This window comes from Suricata suricatta, chromosome 5 (genome assembly GCF_006229205.1).
Source record: "Suricata suricatta isolate VVHF042 chromosome 5, meerkat_22Aug2017_6uvM2_HiC, whole genome shotgun sequence".
In the NCBI taxonomy this organism is placed as follows: domain Eukaryota; kingdom Metazoa; phylum Chordata; class Mammalia; order Carnivora; family Herpestidae; genus Suricata; species Suricata suricatta.
In genome coordinates, this window is record NC_043704.1 from 81,971,813 (window position 1) to 81,991,593 (window position 19,781).

At 56.1% G+C, this 19,781-nt stretch overlaps 1 protein-coding gene across 1 annotated transcript; it reads right to left on the reverse strand.

Moving 5' to 3' along the window:
* Positions 1–1,060: 1,060 nt before the first annotated feature.
* EPHB3 (EPH receptor B3) lies at positions 1,061–19,742 on the reverse strand. The gene is made up of 16 exons (XM_029939722.1): positions 19,708–19,742; positions 11,313–11,377; positions 9,266–9,938; positions 6,806–6,961; positions 5,607–5,957; positions 5,309–5,433; positions 4,970–5,129; positions 4,782–4,890; positions 4,374–4,426; positions 3,159–3,281; positions 2,788–3,035; positions 2,177–2,392; positions 1,916–2,065; positions 1,631–1,824; positions 1,373–1,528; positions 1,061–1,267 (listed from the first exon to the last, which is right to left on the reverse strand). Exons 2-16 carry the CDS (start codon positions 11,367–11,369, stop codon positions 1,159–1,161), a joined length of 2,880 nt encoding a protein of 959 aa, XP_029795582.1. The 5' UTR covers positions 11,370–11,377; positions 19,708–19,742; the 3' UTR covers positions 1,061–1,158.
* Positions 19,743–19,781: the final 39 nt, after the last annotated feature.

Below are 19,781 nucleotides of genomic sequence, written 5' to 3' on the forward strand. Positions count from 1 at the left end.
CTGAGGCCTTTGTCCAAGGCCACGTGACCCTGGGAGCTGACCAACCCCTTCTGTCCTCCACTCCCTTAAAGACAATGGGTGTGAAAGGACTCTGTAACACCGTGCAGACTCAAGCTCTACCCTGGCCCCAGGAACACCTGGGCAGGAACTCGGGGGCAGTTTGCTTTCTACTGTTACCACCCACTTCCAAGAAGTTAGATGCAATAAGGTCAAAGCACAAAAAGGAAGGTGAGCCTGGCTAGCCTGGAACTGGTCTCCCAGTGACTCCAGAGAATTCTGAAGAGGGCTGGCAGTGGGGGACTGTGAATCTAAGGGCATGAGGGAATCCCACCTCAGGAGGTGCAAAGAGAAGGGGCAAGAGAATCTTCTTATTGCCTTTATTCCACTGACGGCCCAGCTGGCCCCACTGCAGGGCATAGGGCCAAGCTTTTACACGCTCACCCATGCTCTCTGTGCAGGCCAGTGCGTGCACAGACACACACACACACACACACACACACACACACACACACAAACACACATACACATCCAAACTCTGGCTCTGAGAGTCAGTCTCTGGGGGGCAAGGGGCTACTCCTCAGCCTGCCCCTGCCTGCCCTTTTATGACAGCACCAAGGGCGGGGGTGGGGCAGGGCCCTCAGCCCCCAGAACAAGTCCCTGTGCAAACTGGAGGTGTCAGCTGGCTTCAGGATGGGGTGTCACATTTCCCCATTCCCAGAGTCCCCTTCTCCAGTTCCTGAGGGAGGGACTGCTCTCTGCCTACCTGGGGGGCCAGACCCCTGCCAGGGCTGGGCCCTATAGAACCCAGGCTTATCCTCCACCTGACCCTGCCAGGACCTTCAGCACTGAAGAACAGCAAAGTCTGAGGTGGTGGGGATCCCCCACTGGAGAGCAGGAAGGCCTGGGCCCTGAGGGCTTGGGGAGGGGTCATCACCCCCTCTCCTAATCCATCTTCAATATGAAGAGGTTTGGGACACTTCCTGGGGAGGGAGCACAGGCCTGTAGGAGAAGTCCCAGCTTGGGCCTTCCCCAAACTTCCATCTTCTGGGCCACAGCCTAAGACCAGGCATTCAAAAGTCCAAAAGTCCAGCCGGCTGGTCAGAGTCCCTGCACAGTCCTTTGGGGGGGGGGGGACACCCACCCAGTGGGAGTCAGGTGTCAGACCTGCACGGGCAGTGTCTGGTTCATCTGCAGCCGCATGTCCTGGATACTGCTAAGGATCTTCTTCTGGTGGCCAGCCAAGGTGACCCCGATCCGGAGCAGGTCTCTGCAGATGGACCAAGGGCAGGGTCAGTCCCTCCCCTCTTGTCCACCACTCTGGGCCCTGCTCAGGTCCGCCTGCCCTACCCCACCAAATCTGAGGCACACTCACTCTGCAGTCATCTGAGCCACCAGGTCAAAGGATGCAAACCCCGCGCTGACAAAGCTCTCCTTGTACCGCCCCATCTTGATGGCATCTAGCCAGTCACCAACTGTTGTGAAGGTTGTATAATCCGGGACCGTGCGGTCTAGGAGGGGCTGTGACATGCTGTGGGGAGAAGAGAGACTTAGTGAATCTCGATAGCAAGGGAAGCAGGGGTAGGGCTGCTGCCTCAAAAGCAGAGCGGGGAAAAGAGGTGGAGATACTGACCCCGACTGGGCACTGGCGATGACCTTGAGGCTGGCAGCATTTCGGATGAGCTTGTCCAGGGTGTTAACAATCTGGGAGAATTTGGGCCTGAGGTTCCGGTCCCGCACCCAGCAGTCCAGCATGAGCTGGTGCAGGGCCGTGGGGCAGTCCATGGGTGGGGGCAGCCGGTAATCCTGCTCTACGGCATTGATGACCTGAACAGAGAATAGGGAAACCTGGAGTGAGCCACTGCTTCACTCCTCAAAGACTCCCATCCACCTGACCACTCTGGCTGGCCCCACTCACATCCTGGTTGCTCATGTCCCAGTAGGGTCGCTCTCCATAGCTCATGACCTCCCACATGACGATTCCATAGCTCCAAACGTCACTAGCAGAGGTGAACTTCCGATAGGCTATGGCCTCTGGGGCAGTCCAGCGGATGGGGATCTTCCCGCCCTGGTGGGGGGGGCACACGCCCTTCACCCTATGACTCGGGGCTGGTCCCCAGCCCCGAGCCCCAGACTGGTTGGCCCCGCCCCCAGTCTCCCTCCCAGTTGCTTCCTGTACCAAGGAGCTGGTGTAGGTAGGATCAGAAGGATCATCCTCCAGAAAGCGGGAGAGGCCGAAGTCTGAGACTTTGCAGACCAAATTGCTGTTGACAAGAATGTTGCGGGCAGCCAGGTCTCGGTGCACGTAGTTCATCTCGGACAGGTATTTCATGCCAGCGGCAATGCCCCGCAACATGCCCACCAGCTGGATGACTGTGAACTGTCCGTCGTTGAGCTAGAGGCAACACGCAAGCTCAGGTGGGCCCATCACTTCCCTACTGGCCCAGGGCCTGCCCAAGACCCTCCTGCCTGCCCACCTGTGTGTGTACAACATCCCAGTGAGCCCCAGTGAGGATCCAAATAGCTCTGACCACTCATTTTACAACCAAGGTAGCTCAGGCTCAGAGAGGTTAAGTAAAGCCTGAGGTCACACTGGCAGTAGAGTGAAGAGTCAGGATGAGAACTCCGGTCTTTCTGGCTCCAAGGCCCTGGCTGTTTCCCTGCACCATGTCACCTCGGTGAATATTTGTAGACCTGAGGAGGGTCTGTCTAACCTTGTGGGAGGGTGTGGTTTGCCCAACCTAGCTCTCTGGCAGACAGGAGGGAAGAGGGTTGGGAGCTGGCTCTTACCCGGAGGAAGGAGTCCAGGGCACAGTTCTCCATGAACTCGGTGAGAATCATGACTGGCCGGCTTTTAGTGACCACGCCCTCTAGCCGGATTATGTTGGGGTGGTCAAACTGACCCATGATGGAGGCCTCACTTAGGAAGTCCCGCCGCTGCCTCTCCGTGTAGCCCACCTTCAGCGTCTTGATGGCTACAAACACCTCCCTGCGGCCTGGCTGTTTCAGCCGACCCCGACACACTTCCCCAAATTCCCCTGCAGGGCAAAGGGAACAAGTAGGAAGTGGCTTCTAGGATTCACCCTGTTCCCAGTGCATGCCAGCCCCTCCCCAGGGTAACTGCCAGCCTCTCCTCCCCACCATGCTCCAGGAGGACTCACCAGCTCCAATCACCTCCTCTATCTTGACACAGGACACATCAATTTCCTTGGCAAACTCCCGCACCGCCTCATTAGGGTCCTCGTAGGTAAAAGGGTCAATATAAACCTTCATTCCAGGGGCAACTAGAGGAAGAAAAGGTGAGCATGAGAGGGGCTAGATCTTTGGGCTGGGGCTGGGGGCAGTGAGGGAACTCTTCAGGCTGCACCTCAGGCCCAGGGCCCTGCCCCCCACTCTCACCCTGACTGGAGCACATTTCGCACCCTCCCTGCTAGTAGGTCTGCTCCATATTCCTCTCTGCTGGCGCCCCAGTTGGCTCCCTCCTGTCCCTCCCCACCATCCCCTCCGTGAGAACTAGTGACCATAAAGGCTAGACACCTAGGATTCTTATTCTTCTTTCTCTCTCATCTCTCATCACGTCAAAAACCTCTCTCAGATTCATTCTTCCCCTCTTTCCCACTGCCCTTGACCTTATCCAGGCCTTCAACACTCAGACTCTTGCAACAGTCTCCCAGCTGGGCTCGCTGCCTCTGGACTTTTCCCACCAATCTATCCAGCATACCTGTCTTCCTAAAACAATACTCACATTGTATTACTCTGTAGCTTGAGAGCCTTTCGGATTACCTATGGTGGAGTCAAGTCCAAACTCCTCTGCCTGCCTTTCACGACCCTCTGACTACTGGCCACAACTCCCCAGCCCTGCTCCCCGCCTGGCAGCTGTTAAACCAGACTTCTCACTGCCCCCACAGTTGGGCACTCTCCCCACCCCACCCACTGTCTTCCAGAGGCTCCTTGAGCCAGGAATGCTCTCTCCCATCTCTCTAAACCCTGCTCAACCCGCCTTGCACAGCTTAGCCCAAGGCCACCTCCTCCAGGAAGGCTTCCTCTTTTCTGAATTCTTACTGCCCTTGATAGCAGGAACACCCAGCTTAACACTTAATTGTTCTCTCATTTCTTCCCCTGTGTGTATGTATCTTGTCTTTCTCATAGGATTAACTGCCTTTAAGGAAAGAGGTCACTTCTCACTCATCTCTGGGGCTAGCAGGAGTGAGGTAGGGGCTCAGGAAACAGCCCTTGAGTGGAAGCAGGAGGGTTTGTCTTGGATAGAAGTACAACGGAAGAAACCCCAGGCAGGGGAAAGGGTATGTCCCAGCCCTGCAGGGACCAAGGGAATGTTGGGGGGGGAGGGAGGAAACAGGGTAAAGAGACAAACTCACTGTACTGCTGGAGCTTCTCTGTGTACTCCGAATCAGAGCTGTGCCGCTGCTTCCTGGAGGGGGCAGGGTGGAGGCAAGGCCTGAGACAAGTCCAAGAGCTCCCTTTGTTCAGGGAACCCTCAGGCTCACAAGAGGGGCAGGGTGCATAGGGGATGGCCCGGCGTCTGGTCCCACAGTCAGTGGTAACAGCAGCCACTGGGTCTCTGGGCAAGGGGCTCGGTAGACTTGGTCCCCCAGGGGATCTGCCAGGCAACAGGCAGGGGAGAGGATAAGGACATGGGCATGGACTAGAGAGGGCCTTGCAGCAAGGAGAGCCTGGGCCCACAAGGGCCTATGAGACATGTGGGCTCTAGGATCCTAAAGGGAAGCTCTTGCCAGCCTATGGGAGCAAACCGGGCCTGGGAGTACCTGAGGCAGACAACAGCGATGACCACGACAGCCACCATGAAGACAAGCCCAGCTGTGGCAGAGCCCACAATGAGAGGAAGCTGCTCCTGGAGCTGCTGGGCACCAGAGCCTGGAGACCAGGAGGGGACTGGTAAGTGGAGGGATGGAAAGTAGGAGGTGAACGGGAACAGGTGCAGTGGGCTACGTACCTCTCTCGCTTGTGGTCTCAAACTCAGCAGGACGGCTATATTGCCCATAGCCAGCTACGGTGCGGGCGCGGACCTGGACCACATAGCGGGCATCGGGACGCAGCCCGTCCAGCTGCACTGAGTTCTTCTGGCTGGTCACCGTAGAGGCAATGCCCTCACTCTGCAACACCAGGAGGAATGAGGCACCTCAGTGGATCCTGAAGCCCTTCAGCCCCTGCCAGCCCCGAGCCCACCTGTAGCTGCCTCAGTACTGCTGAGACCTGGCTCCCAAGGGCCCCTTACACTACCGGGGGTAGCTTTCTCACCCCAAGGCCTCCTCCTGCCCCTCAAGGCTCTGACCTTCTCAAAGTACTTCATCTCATAGTCCAGGATGACTCCATTGGGCCGCTCTGGGGGTGCCCAGGACAAGGTCAGGCTGCTGCCTGAGCTGCTGTGCAGATGTAGGGTAGGCACTTCAGATGGGGCTATGGGAAGAGGCAGGGGTGAGGGCTCACCATGTGCTCCTTGGGCCCTGGCATCCTTCCCAAGGACCCAGTTCCCAAGGGAGCCCTGGTGGTCCATTGACAAGCCCTGGGCAACCTGAGCTCTGTGTGGGAGAAAATGACCCAGGCCCTACCCTCCTGTGTCCCCTCCTCACCAGCCTGGTTGGTGGTGATATTCACGGCTGCGTAGCGGGGAGGCAGAGGGCTCTTGCCCGAAACACCATTGACTGCCTGCACCTCAAAGGTGTAGCGCGTGTGGGCCAGCAGATGGCTGATGTGGACCCGGCGCTCTGTCAGGCCCAGCTGCCGAGGCACAAACTCTACATTGTCATCACAGCGAGAGCAGGCTGAGGCCCCTGTGGCCCCGGGGCCCCCACGGCACTTCTTGCAGATGACGTTGTATAGGAGGTCGTCCCTGCCACCCAGGTCCCGGGGCTCACTCCACTCAAGGATCAGCGATGTCTCATTCACATTGGAGATCACTCCCCGGGGAGGCGATGGCACAGCTGGAGGAAGGTGGAGGGAGAGAGCAGTGAACTTGGGCCATAGCACCACCCTTCCCCCCAAGTTCCTGGATACTGCAAACTGCTTCCGCTGCTTCCTCCCTCCTTGCCTTGCCTATAAGATACTCTGCTTATTTCCTATACTTCTTCACTGGGAAGACTCTAGTTAGCCGTTAAGGCTCAACTTGAGGTGTTACCTCCTCTTGGAAGCCTTCCTTGATTCTTCCTCTTCCTGTCCTCTGCACTCCTATAACACAATTCCTGGGCATCCTTCCAGCCCAGCACTTAACACATTATATGGTCATTATCTGTTTTCACATCTGTTTCTCCCACCAGGTTTCAAGCTCCTTTAGGACTGTGACTATATCTTATTCTCCTCCACATCTCTGGCTGTCTGGCACAATGCCGGGCACCAAAGGCCACAGCAGGGAGAAAGCAGGACACTAAACTGCCCCAGGGATATAAGGCCCCCTCTATGCTTAGCATTGGGCCAAGAGAACAGTAGTTCTACACAGTGGAAGGAGCAAGGGACTAGACCCCAGTGGCTCCTGATGCCTGGTTAGGAGCAAGTAAGCGTTTATTCAACGTTGGTGGAAAGGCTGGGTGAGCTGACTTGGATTCTGGCTCAGGGCCAGTCACTTTCCAGTGAGCAGAGAGAGCACATCTAACCTCCCCAAACCTCAGTTTCCCTGTCTGGAAAATGGATACTCATGAGCATAGCAAGCACAATATCTAACCTCCCCAAGCCTCAGTTTCCCTATCTGGAAAATAGATACTCATGGCAACCAACTGTTTAGGCCCCCAGACGGAAGGTCCCGAGCAGGAGAGAGCAAGGCCGGGAGTTCACTCACTGGTACAGGCACTGTCTGCAGAGTCCGAATCTGCACGGTAGAAGTTATTGTGGCACGTGCAGATGCTGGCAGCTGGCGAGGTGGTGCGGCTGTTTGGGGGACAGGGGAGGCAGGGCCCCTCTCCCTGCTTTGCCTTGTAACTCCCAGGGGGACAGGCTGCAGGAGGGAGGATGAACATGCTCTTCAGATCTGTAAGAATCTGGCTCTCCCCCAACACAGGACTTGGCCCCTCCACCTCCAAGACTGTGGGGGCCATGCTGGGATTGCCTAACTCCAGTGCAGCTACAAAAGGCCCTTTTGCCCCGTGGAAACCCCACGTCAGCGGATTCCTCCCCGCCCTGGCCCCCCCACCCCTACCCTGGGGCCTCATGGGCGAAGACGTCAGCCCCATCACCTGGGCAGCCTGGGCTTGTCGAGGCAGGGAAGAGACAGAGAGAAGGAAGAGGAGGGGTGGGGAAGAGACCACTGGCAGGCCGGGAGCACCCTACTCTGCCAGCACGCTCCCACCCCTCCGTGAAGCTTGAGGAAAATCACTCCTAGGATCCTCATGGCCACTCCTATGTCCTCATAGACAACTGTGCTCACAGGACCAGCCACTCTCCCCACCCACCACGAGAAAGGCTGCAGCTCCTTTCTGCCCTTGGACAGGGGTGGGGGGCTGAAGAGAGGTGAGAATAGAAGACAGCAGACAGGAAGGCGGGGGTCACCTGTAGTTCAGAGGCCTTGAAGCATCCACAGGCACCCCAGGCCCCAAAGCAAGCCCAGGGCTGGATGCCTGAACATCCCTTCTACTCTGCTTCCTCTCCTGCCATCTACATTTGGGTCCCTGGACCTGGGCTGTGGTATTCTGCATATCTATGACAGCCATATAATTTGTTATTCAAACTGAAATATTTTGAGAGTGAAAAGGGACACTAGGAATAATCATGTTATAATGAGCATAAGCCAGGCCGGCCTCGGGACACATGAAAGCATGTGGTCACCCTATTCATTTATGACTACCTCTCGGGAGGTCACTAGAATATGGAATGCCCAGCGTCGGGGCTATGCCCTTCTCTGGGGTTTAATCTCCCCTCACTAAGGGGATATTCCACCCAAGCTCTTTTGAGCAGTGGGGAGGGGCCAGAGGCCAGGCCCGACTGGTTGCTTGGGGAACCAGCATATATTTCCTGCCAGGGACCTGCAGAGTGTTAGCCCCTCTTCAGGCTGTCAGGCTCATCACCCCCACCCCCTTTCTCCACTTAGGAAGAGGAAGTCTGGGGCAGGTTCCCATAGAGAAGTGGAGAGGGGCCGGGCAAGGTTCTATCCACCTTGCCACAACACCCAACACGGGGCCTCCCAACCAGGTTGGGCCACCACCCCCTCATACCTAGGGCTGTGCTAAGAGCCAGCTCCCACCCCTCAGAGCTACAAGCACTGGAGCAGAGGGGTTAGAAAGCAATGCCCTTGGCTTCTTGTCCTGCATGGTAAAGCAGGATGAGGCTGTGGCCCCAGCTCCCACATTCCCAGTTATGACGCCTTGAGTACAGTTGATCTCTGAGACTCATTTTCCTTATTGGCAAAATAGGGGAGATCACTGGAAACTACCTTACAGGATTGTGATGATGCTCAAATGAGAACCCTTCATGAACAGGTGCTATAGCTGCAAGTGTAGTGCATTGTAAGGTCTTAAGAGTCTTGGCAAGCCACCATGGACAAGCCTCCTAACCTCCTCCTGCATGAAATAAGGATTAAAGGGAATCCCTGTCACCCATGTGTCCCAGGGCTCCTGAGACAGTTGAAACTGTGACACCTCTGTGGTGCTTGTATCACCATGTGCCAGACACTGTTCCAAGAGCTTCACATGCATTGACTTACTGAAGCCCACTCTAGGTCTATAAAGCAATCACCACTGTTGTCCTCATCTTGCATAAGAGGAAACCAAGGTTCAAAGAGTCCAAAAGTAAGTAACTTGCTCAAGGTCCCACAGGTGCTAACTGACAGAGTTAGGACTCAGACTTCAGGGACTGGGCCCCTGACCCCTATGCTATATATACTGCCTCTCAAGGAAATGAGACCTCAAAGTAAAAGCACAAGCATGAGGTGCCCACAGCCCCTGTGCCCACAGCTCTGACCCCATCTAGTACTTCCAGTGTGAAGGGTTCACTTGGGGTCAAACAAAGCAGGCATCTCTGCTGGCTTCCTGACTCTCTGGCCAGGTGCCTCCTTATCAACAATTCTCCATGTCTCTCCTCTCGAATTCCATTTTTTCTCTTATGATTCCAGTCTGTCTCCTCATTTTCTCTCATCTCCCCTCTTACACCACATGCTATGCACCTGATGCCCCTCTTCCCTTTCTTCCCTCTGACTCAGACCTGATGCTGGACCTCCTTGACTGGCAGGTAGGAAGTAGCAGGTAGGAGGCAGTAGGTGGCTTTGGCCCAAGTCCTCCCCTCCTCCCCCAGGCCAGTCCCCACTCACGGCGGCACTGGGACTCCTTGGCAGCTGGCTCATGGCCAGTGGCGCAGGTGCAGGCTCCCACGGGCACCATCCATTCCCCATCGCCATTGCAGTAGAGCTTGAGTGGCACTGACACCTCAACAGCATTAGCAATGCAGGTGCCGGGGGCGATGACCAGCGACGTGGGCTCGGCCCCCGTGAGGGTCTCGGGAAAAAGGGCAAAGCCTGCGGTGGTGGATGCACACTTCTTGTAGAAGGCACGCACAGAGATAAGCGACATGCAGGCACCTTGGTCCTGGAAGGCCAGGTAGAAACCGGCCTTGGAGAGCGGCCCAAAGCTTCGCACCTTGGTGTTGACACGACCAGCATCGAGGCGGGAGAAGCTCTCATCAGGTGCGATGGTGTCCACTTTCACGTAGGGGTTCTCCATCCAGAAGGGGGAGGAGGCTGAGGCCACATCACTGTCAGCCTCATAGTAGAAGAGGTTGAAGGTCTCTTTACAGGAGCCAGGGATGTTGGGGATGCTGTTGCAATCGCGCACGGTGAACTTGAGCTCCACGTAGACCCGCTGCACATCTCGCCGCCAGATGAACCCCGTGCGGAGCCAGTTGTTCTGGCTTGACTCTCGCACGTTACACACCTGGTACGTGCGGATGGGGTTCATGGCCTCATCATAGCCACTCACCTCTTCCCACTGTGCATGGACCAAGCGAAAAAGACAGAATGAGCACCAGCATTTGCCAGGTGCGTACCACATGCCCAGATCTGTCTTTACTCTACAGAAGTGCTTCTGTGGTGTAGTGGCTGAACGTGCAGACTGTCTGGGTTCTGATCCCTGTTCTTGCTGTGTGACTACAGGTTAAGTCACTTAACCTCCTGGTACCATCGTTTCCCCCCCAGCAACATGGCGAGAATAAAGATGTATAAGGAATTAATGACTTTAAAGGAATAAAGAACTTAGAACGGAGCATTTGATAAGTATTATAGGAGTATTGGCTATAATATGTGTTATCTTTATGCCTCCATTTCATTGTCTGTAAAATGAGGCTGGGACTGGATGGGTGTAAATGAGGTGGTAGGGAATCAAGTCAGTTTGATCCATACAACAGACTTGTAACAATGTCCAATACGGAGCAATCACTGTCACATTTATCCTTCACAGCGACTCCATGAGAAGGTACATCTGTTGTCCCCACTCTCCAGAAGAAGAAGCCAAGACCCTCAAAGGGAGAGACTTGCCCAAGGTCACACAGTCAGGCCTGGTGAATGAGGGCCTGTAGTGCCATCCTACCCCAGTGTTTCAGAGCTTAGTGCAGTTGTGAAGGCCACGTAGGGAGGTTTTTGTTTGTTTGTTTGTTTGTTCTTAAAGTTTATTTACTTATTTTTGAGAGAGAGGGGGAGAGCACAAGTGGGGAGGAGCAGAGAGAGAGGGAGACACAGAATCAAAAGCAGGCTCCAGGCTCTGAGCTGTCAGCACAGAGCCCAACACGGGGCTCAAACTCGTGAACCATGATATTATGACCTGAGCAAAAGTTGGACACTTAACGGACTGAGCCACCCAGGCACCCCCAGGGAGGTTAATGAGGGTATTTTAGAAATGTCAGAACTACAGGAATTTAACAGTGAAGCCCAGAAGGGTAAACTGCCTGGCTAAAATCACAACCCAAGTTAGAGATCTGGAACCAAGGTTTCTGGTCCCCAAGCCAGGGCCCTACCCAGGGACCCAGAAAGGAGGGAGATGGTTGGGGAAGACACGCAAAGCACTGTCAGGCAGGAAAGGGAATGGGGATAGGCTAAAGGCAGGGTAAGGGGTGGGCAGAGGGAGAATGGGACAAAGATGGTGTGGGGGGTGGGGCACATAGGCAGGCTGAAGGCTGAGAGGGTGAGGAAGACCCGTAGGCAATGAAAGAAGGTGACAGATGCAGAGGATGGGAATGGCACAGGAGGAGAAACTGATAGGCAGTGGGCAGCCCTTCTCAGGCCCCGGTGAGGCCAGGGGATGGACGCTGGAGTAGGGAGTGGCCTAAATGGCAACCAACACTGAGGGGAGAGGGTGGGGAAGGCTTACCCCACTTTCTGGATGAGATGTCCATGCCAACTCGGAAGTCACCCATTTTGTGTCCATGAGGGTCTCTGGGGAGCAACAGAAGAACAAAGGTCAGAGGCCATGCTCAGGATGAGGAGAAAGAGGTTGTCCAGGAAAGGCCAGGACACCAGAGAATGATTCTCAGCAGGCATCACCCCATCCCACCCCATCCCCAAGTCCTCTCAGCTACCCTGACCCAGAGAAGACCCTGCAGCCATCTCCAGGAATGACACAGCCCCCAAGATGTCAGGTCAGGTTGGCCAGTTGGAGGTAGGTATCTCCTGCTGACCCCAGGCAAGAGCTGGGGCCAGTTCACACACCTACAGGCTCTGCTGATCTCCACACAAAGGGGTGGCAGGCCCTTTATCCGGGAACAAAGGACCTTCTGCTCCAGACCCTGCTGCCCAGGCCTCTCCCCTGACTCCATTCCCGACACAAAGGCCCAGTGCCACACATGCCCAGGGAAGGGGAGGGCAGTTCCAGGGCAGAGCCTGCCCCCACCCAACCTTCCACTCAACCACCTCTGGGGGATGGGGCAGTGATGCTCTCTGAGGGTGGGGTGACCCAGCAAGACCCAGACCAGCTCCTTACAAGCTAGCTCAGTTCTTCCTACAATCCTCAGATAAAGGTGCTGGTGGTGCACGTCTTTCACAGGTGAGAAAACTTGAGGCCCAGCTAAAGTTGCTATATGGCCTGAGGCAAAACTGCAAGAACTTGGAGTGAAGGGTTGAGATGTAGCTCAAATGCAGGTCTGACTCCACAACTAACCCCTTAACCAGAGCACTCTGACTGCAGTGTGAAGCGGAGAACAGGGAAAGGAGGAATAGAGAAATCTGAGAAAGCTCCTGTGTATCCTTTAGATCCCACTCCAACTGTCACCTCCTCCAGGAAGCCTTCCCTGGACCCCCAAATCAAGGTTACATGCCTTCCTCTGTGCATCCAGGGCCAGGGGCTTTGTCACAGCACTGATCCTGTTCCAAGCTTCAGCTTCTTATCTGTTTCCTCCTGCTCAGCCATAGGAGGGGCCCGTTTAGGTTTCTGACATAAACCCACTCCCCTAGGAATCAGGTTCTCGATTCTGGCTCTCTGAGACGAAAGATGCCAACTCCTTTCTCATAGCCTGGGAGCCAGAGCAGCCAGCTCCTCCCTGAGCTAGAGCAGGGCAGGTTAGGGCTGCCCAGGAGGAGGAGAAAGACCCAAACCCCATGGGATCCAGGCCTGTGGCCATCACTGGTTTCCTGCTGTCTGGGTCTGGGCTGAGGATGGTGCATGAGGCAGCTGTGGCCCCAGACCGGCATGTAAGGCAAAGGGGGAGTGAGGCTCCCTGGTCTTCCACCAGAGGAGCTGGTCCCTGGAGGGCCTGGCTGCAGGGTGAGCTATCCCAGCCTCGTGGTTGGTGGCCTGCCTGGCCCCTCTGGCAGACAGACACATAGACACAGACATTTGGCAGGGGGGTACGGGAGGGAAGGAGAGATGGGCAGAAGCAGGGGCCCAGAAACAGGCGGGGAGAGAGGCAGTGGATCAGGGGCCTCGCTGGGGCGGATGGTGGAAGGCTCAGATCTGGATAGAGTCGGCTGTCTAGGACCAGACAGTGGGATGGCCAGTCAAGGACTACAAGAAGACAGTGAGGTGGAGAGACAGGGAGGCCCAAAGAGACAGAGATAGAGAGGGAGGTTGCCAAGTGGCCTCTTCTCCAGTCAGCAGCCGAGTATTCCTGTCCCTGGAGCCAGTGGAGCCAAGTGCACCCCTTCCCCCCCAAGCCAGCCAGCCAGCCAGCCAGTCCGCCTGCTTGTCTGCCCGCTGCCCGCCACCCGAGCAGGCAGGGGCTCCCACCGCTCCCTCGGGCTGCCTCCCTCCTCCCTCTCCCTCACTTCCTTCTGCTCAGCCTGTGCCAAACCCATCTGGAACTGTTTAAACCCAAATATTCAGCCCCCTCCCCCCTCCAGCCAGATTCCTCCACAGTTTAAAACAAGCCCTGTGCTGGCTCTGAGAAGAGGGAGGGGATGGTAGGGAGGGGGAGGGTGGGGGGAAGCAGGGGGGAGGGAGGCTCTTCATTTCTGTTTAATTTCTGGGGAGCGGGAGAGGGAGAAGGAGGGAGGGGGCGGGGATCGGCCCTTGGCCATCGCTCAGCCTTGGCCATCGCTCAATCTCGGCACATTTTTCCCATTAATGAGGAGAGGACTTGGATTTCGAGTCATGTGTGCCTGAGGAAGGGCTCCGGTCACCCTGGTGGGGAGGAGGCTTACTCTCTGGAGGAGGGGAGGGGCCTGCTCCCTTCAGAAGAGGGAGACCCTGAGGTGCCTATGTCCCACCCTCAGGAAGGGAATGGAAGGGGGTCCCAGAATGTAACTGTGGCACTGGGAGAGGGACAGACCCAACTCAACAGAGCCCACCTTTTCTCTGCTATGTGTGTGCCCCACGTGTGTGTGCATGTACATATGCTGAGGTAAAGGATGTGAGATGCACGGGATAAGGACAAAAGAGGACTGAGTGAGCAATCTCCAAACTCCCCAGCTGCCAACAGCACCCCCATCCTCCTCTGCCCCCCATGTGGCTGCCCGAGGGAAACGAGAAAAGGGCAGCCATTCTTGGATGCAGGGCTCTAGAAGACTGGAAACCCCACCAGCCCCTCAAAACCGAGCAGGGAAGAGGACAGCAGGGTCGGGGGCTTTCTGGGACTGGGGCTTCGATGCTCAGAAGTGAAGCAGCACCCTTTCAGGTTACCAAAGGCCCACAGAGCACAGCCACGTGGCGACAGCTGTGTGGCTCCTGCCTGTGCACAAATACACACATGCACGAGCATTACCCAGTCCTCAGTGCCTGGGCTCGTTCTCTGCCACCAGGGCCAAAGAATGACAAGTCAACACATATGGTGGACAAAAACACACAAAGCCACAGCCGCCCACAAACACACACACCACTTCATACATGGCCTCGGCCTTTTTCAGACACACAGATGCATATGGTATAAACAGATTAGTCTTCCTTAGGCATTCACATACAGTGAGTCTTTCCTACACACAGATTTGGCTTGCCTTAGGCAAAACCTCACTCGTACAGTCTTCGTATGTGCAGATTTCCAGAGACATACGCATACACGGAGGGCACATGCACCCAATAGTACATTCTCCTTACACACCCAACTGCATACGACTGCTGGCCACAAATCACAGTCTTGAGTGTAGTCAAGTGCAAACATGAACACCGGTTTTTCTCTACAGACTCAGGGATGTGCTCTTATGCACTCACACCCAACTAGCATTGGCTGCACACGCTCGTGCCCATTTGCACCAAAACAGGCCACAAGACCTTGCAGACAGTACAAATATCAGTATCTACAGGTTGTATAAAGCCTCAGAGGTGCATCCTCCAATGCACATGCCACTCACACGGGTGCGTGCACACACTGCAAGTGTGTTCTTTCCATGAGATGAGTCTTCAGGTGAAGTGGAGGAAGGGCTAGGAGAGGGCAGTGTCTGCTAAAAAAGCAGAGGTGCTAGGCCAGTCTTGGCCAGAGGTGCAGGGAAGAAGCAAGCCCCAGGCCTGTTTCCTGGGGCCCTGGCCCAGTCGAAGCAGTCACTGGTCACGAGGCTGGGGGTGGGGCAGGGACATAAAGATGATTTGGGGTGCAGCTGGGTGTGGCCTCCCCAAGTACAGCCCCTGCCCAAGCAGCAGGCCACTTCCCTGCCAGTACAATGGCACTGTCCTCAGCACTGAGCCCTTAGAGAGGGGGTGGCATCATGAAGAGACTTAGTCCCAAGAGCTTCAGGCAATACTTCCCACACACAAGTTGGGCACCCAGCAAGAAGAGAATATCATGGGTACCCAGCCTATGTCTGAAGACCTCTTTGGGTGGCCCTGGTGCAGAGGCACCAGCTGGGAGCCTGCCACTGCCCTGGTGAAGGGCCAAGTACACACAACTTTATGGAGCTGCCAGACCCCACGGCACCCCAGGCCCCACGTCATACAGAGCACACTGCTCCATGTCAGTGAGACCCAGGAAATAAAAACAACAACAACCTCCAGAGACAGAAGCAAAAAGCCCAAGCTCCAGATCTGGGACTTTGAGGTGGCAGGGAAGGTCACACTTCTGGGCTGGGCCAGCACAGCGTGTAGGAGCAAGTGGATAGAGGAGTAGAGTCTGGACAAGAAGGTGCACAGCCCTGGCTGCAAAGAGAGGGAGAAAACCCCATGCCAGCCCTGAGTTGGTCCCCCTCCTTCTTGATGGGGTTCCCACCTCAGGCAACCAGCCAAAGGCATCTGTCCTGTCTTCTCCCATCCTGTCTCTACCCTATGTGTCAGTGTGTATACATGCGTGTACCAACCTGCACACTCAGGGCAGTCAGCCCATGAAGGAAGAGGACCTGAGGGGCTCTTGCTATGGGACCTAGAAGAGCCTAACTCACCCCGGGGCCACCTCTCCCTTCCCTGCTCATGGCCCCTTGGCCCTCAAATCTGGGATGCAGGGGAGGGGACATCTCAAAACAGAGAACACATTTTGTTTTCCATTCTTCTCCTCAGATCGTGGGGATTTATAATTAAATAAACCTGAAAGGGAGAAGGGAGGAAAAAGCACAGAGCAAGGAGCCCAGATGCCTCAGTGCTCACTCACGCCCCCCACCCCAGTTCCGGCCTTGCCAGCCAGGCATATGGATGGACAGCTAGCCCTTCTGTGAGGCCTTTGGGCCCTTCCCTGGGATTGCAGCCACAGTGGGCCTGGCCAGGAGTCTAGGGACAGGAGGTGATAGGAGATCAGGGGCCAGGGCAGCCCTTGGGGTAGGGGGCCTCTCTCATCCCAACAGGTGCCCAGCTGTACCTAGTCTCCCAGCCTCTCCCCCGCACCCCCACCTCCCCAGCTGCCCAATCCTGACAAACCAGTTTGACTCAGCACAACAAGCAGGGCTACAATTTTCAAACTATGCAGGCCTGGTGATTCAGCCTCTTCATGCTGTTTAATTAGTGCAAGGCCGGGTGGCGGAGGCCTTGCCCACGGCAGCTTAGGCTTTAGCTCCAAGCTGCTGAGGCCACAGAGACGGCGGCGGCAGCAGTTCTGGCTAAAGGGAAGGCAGTGATGGGCAAACTGGTTCCCCCAAATACCTGCCGCTCTCCTTCAGGAGCAGCTCTGAAGTGCTAGCTCCTGACAAACAGGGATGGGGTGGGGGGCACCAGAGTTAACTCTACAAGTGAGCAAGCCACAGAAATGCCAGGCCTGTTGACCCCTCTCAGCTAGCACCTCCTCAGGGACCACCGCTGCTGCCTCTGATGAAGAGATGGGCTCATACACTGCCTCTTTCCCCAGGGGACCAGGCGCCCTGCAGCGGCTACCCAGCTAACTCGGCCTGGCTGGGAGGGGGCTGTCCCGTCCCCACCTCTCCCATCTGGGAACGGTTTCTCTTTTCTCAAAAGGGTTGGCTCTCAGCAGACTTCTCCATCCTATCTGAGGTGTAAGTACCCTATGGCCCAGACACCCTTCCTCATCTCATGCCCATCCTGGGTCTGCTCACCTTCCTAGGCTGCTCACATTCTGGTTCTTGGTCCTGAAGGGGAGAGTGATCTTGGCTTGGGGGACTGGGAAACATTACTCAAAAGGAGAGTGAACAACAGGGAGGCCCTGCTTCTCTATGACTGAGGGTAAATCTGAGGGCAATTTGTGTTGTGTTTAGGGGGGAGGTAAGCAATCAGAGGGCAAGGGGAGGGGTGTTTCTTTAACCAAGGCAGGAGAGGGCAAGGACCCTGGCTCCATCTTCATGTGAACCTGATGAGTGCCTTGGATGCAGTGTTGGTGGACCCCAAGTGTGGAGGGAGATAGAACAACCAGGTGCCAGACAGCACCTAACCAATGGATCCAACGCACCCACAGCTCAGGACTCTGGGCCTAAATATAATGCAGAGAGTCAAAAGCCTCCCCCTAGGCCCAGGGCAAACCAAATCCTGGCAAAGCCAAATGGAAGGCTGGAGCGGAGGCTACAAAGCCTGCCCATAAAGTTTGGGAGTGGGGAGGGACCTAGCTAACCCTGCCCACTGGCCACAGTGCGGGACCACCAAGTCTCCCCATCTCACGCTTCAAGCTCCAGATAGGGCTGGGGGGTGGGCAGGACACAGGGACAGCTGCCCCCCCACCTAGCTCTCTCCCCATCCCATCCCTCCCAGAGTAGAAAGGAGGTGGAAGTGGGGAGACAACTTTCTCCCAAGACCAACCTTCCTGCCCCCCATCACTCCTTCCTCTAACCTCCCTTCAGCAGGTAAGACACACACCAGTTTCACTTCTGCCCCTCCTCATGGAGCAGATCCTAGAATAATAATAGTTAATCCCCAAATAATAATGGCTGTGTGCTAAGCACCCCACAACACATTAAAGACTCCGTCACACTAGGATAGTGGGTATTATCACTAACTATCCCATGTCACAGTGAGGGAGGACAGAGAGGTGGGTAGGTGGACCTCTGACTGAGTCTGAGCATCTCTCTTTTTCTTTTTGCACACGAACTGAAAACCCGACGGTCTGAGGTTCGGTGAAAGTGAGGGAACTGGGAAAAGCCACACATGAAGGCACTGCAACTTCCTAGGGGCACCCCACACTGGCCTGGCCACCTAGCCACCATCCACCTAGCCAGGGAGTAGTCCTGGATCCCACTTCACAGCTGAGGGGGCAGGGGTGACATGGCTGGGGCAGTGGCCCTGCTGCCCTCTCTTTCCTGTGCTGCTACTGCTCATCAGTTCTCTGCCTCCTGGTCAGCCTCTCGGCTCTGAGGGTCTAGCTGATGGTAAGGGGTGAAAAGGAGGAAGAAAGGGAGGGAAAGAGGAATGGAGGAAGAAGTGAGCCTCTTTGGGTAGCCCTTGCTCACCTGACCCAAACCACACCCCCTCCACCCCACTGTCAGCACCAGCACCCACCACACCTGACAACAGGAGCCCTGCTCCCGGCACACAGCCCCATAAGTGTGTGTCTGTGTCACCTCTCCCAGCCTAAGACACAGAGACACAGAGACTCCAACAGGCTCCCTGGCTCACACCCTTGAGGCAATCAACAACAAAGCCCCATACTGGTTTCTCACGCCTGAGATCCTATCACACACATGTGGGCGCGACCTCACTGTGTCTGCTTGGATTTGCATGTGTCCACCCGTGTGAATCCGTCTGTCAGCACCGGTGGGCCCATAGATAAAAGGGGGTGGGGGCTCACGGGAACATTTTTCCCTTAAAGGAAATAAGAGAGCACAAGAAGATGCCTTTCTTTCGGAACGGTGTTCTTTTTTTCCTTCCAACCCTTGAGTTTACCATTTGTGAACATATGAACAAACCAAGTTACACAGAATTCATATTTTTGTTCCTGTGCTAAGAAAGTGACTAGATCTGTTGTTAAAGATACCAAAAATAAGTGTTCCAGTTTCCCCCAAATTTCTGTGGGTTCTTCCCTCCACATTAAGGAAGGTTTTTCTTCCCTCATTTAATGGGTCCAAAATTCTTGGAAACTCTGTGTGTGTCTATTGTGTATGACCAGCATCAGTGGCTCTGTGTCCTCAAGGCTTATGTCAAGTGGCCTATGTGTGAGCTCTCCCACCAGGGCCAACAGCATCCTGTTCACCCAAGTACAGTCATTTGGAAGTTGGAGCTACCCCCTCAGCATCAGCACCGTCTGGGTAGTTTTCACACAATCTGTTGAGAAACAGCCTTTTTCCACGGGCTAATGGGGCAAACCCCAGAACTTCAGGGGTTCAGTGGAGATCCGAGCACTCGGCTGTCTTGCTAGAAGGCGGAGAGAGCCGCAGAGCACTGTGCATTGCCAGTGCACACTGCACCTCGGTGTTAATTGGCGTTCCATATGCCATAAACAATAACAGGCCCCCGCCTCTCCACCCCCGCAGCCATCCCCTGACAAAGCGGGGTGCAAGCACTCACACCTCTCGCTCAACTCCAACGGGTTCCGAACCAACGCCGCCCCCCAACCTGGGAGTCCCGCTTCGCCCCGACCCGCCACAACCCCGCGGCAGAGGCCCCGCCTCGCCTGGTGGGTCGCCCACACTTCTTCGCCTCCCGCGGCCGCTGAGGGCCCCTCTTCTCTGCGGCGAGTGCGGGGTTCTCCCCTCAACCAGAGCTCACAGGGGGGCCGTGACTTTCTGGGACGCTCAGCCCGAGTCAAGCTGCCTGCGATCCACAACTCGCCGATCGCGGGCCTTGGAGCCAGCTAGAGCCTCGGAGGCAGCTCCGGGGGCGTCCTCCCCACCAATCCCTCGGGTCCTCGGAGCGGCGCGGGTGAAGGAGCCTCCCCCGACGTGTGCCCAGCCCTCATCTGACCCTCACCGTGGCTCCACTCTGGCCCACGCTCGGGCGACCCCGGGAGCGGTAAGCCTTGGACGCGCCCCCCGACGCCGCTCACCTTCCAGCGCCCGGCAGCCGGCGGGCAGCAGCAGCGGGAGCAGCAGCAGAGGAGCAAGCAGAGGCAGGAGCCCC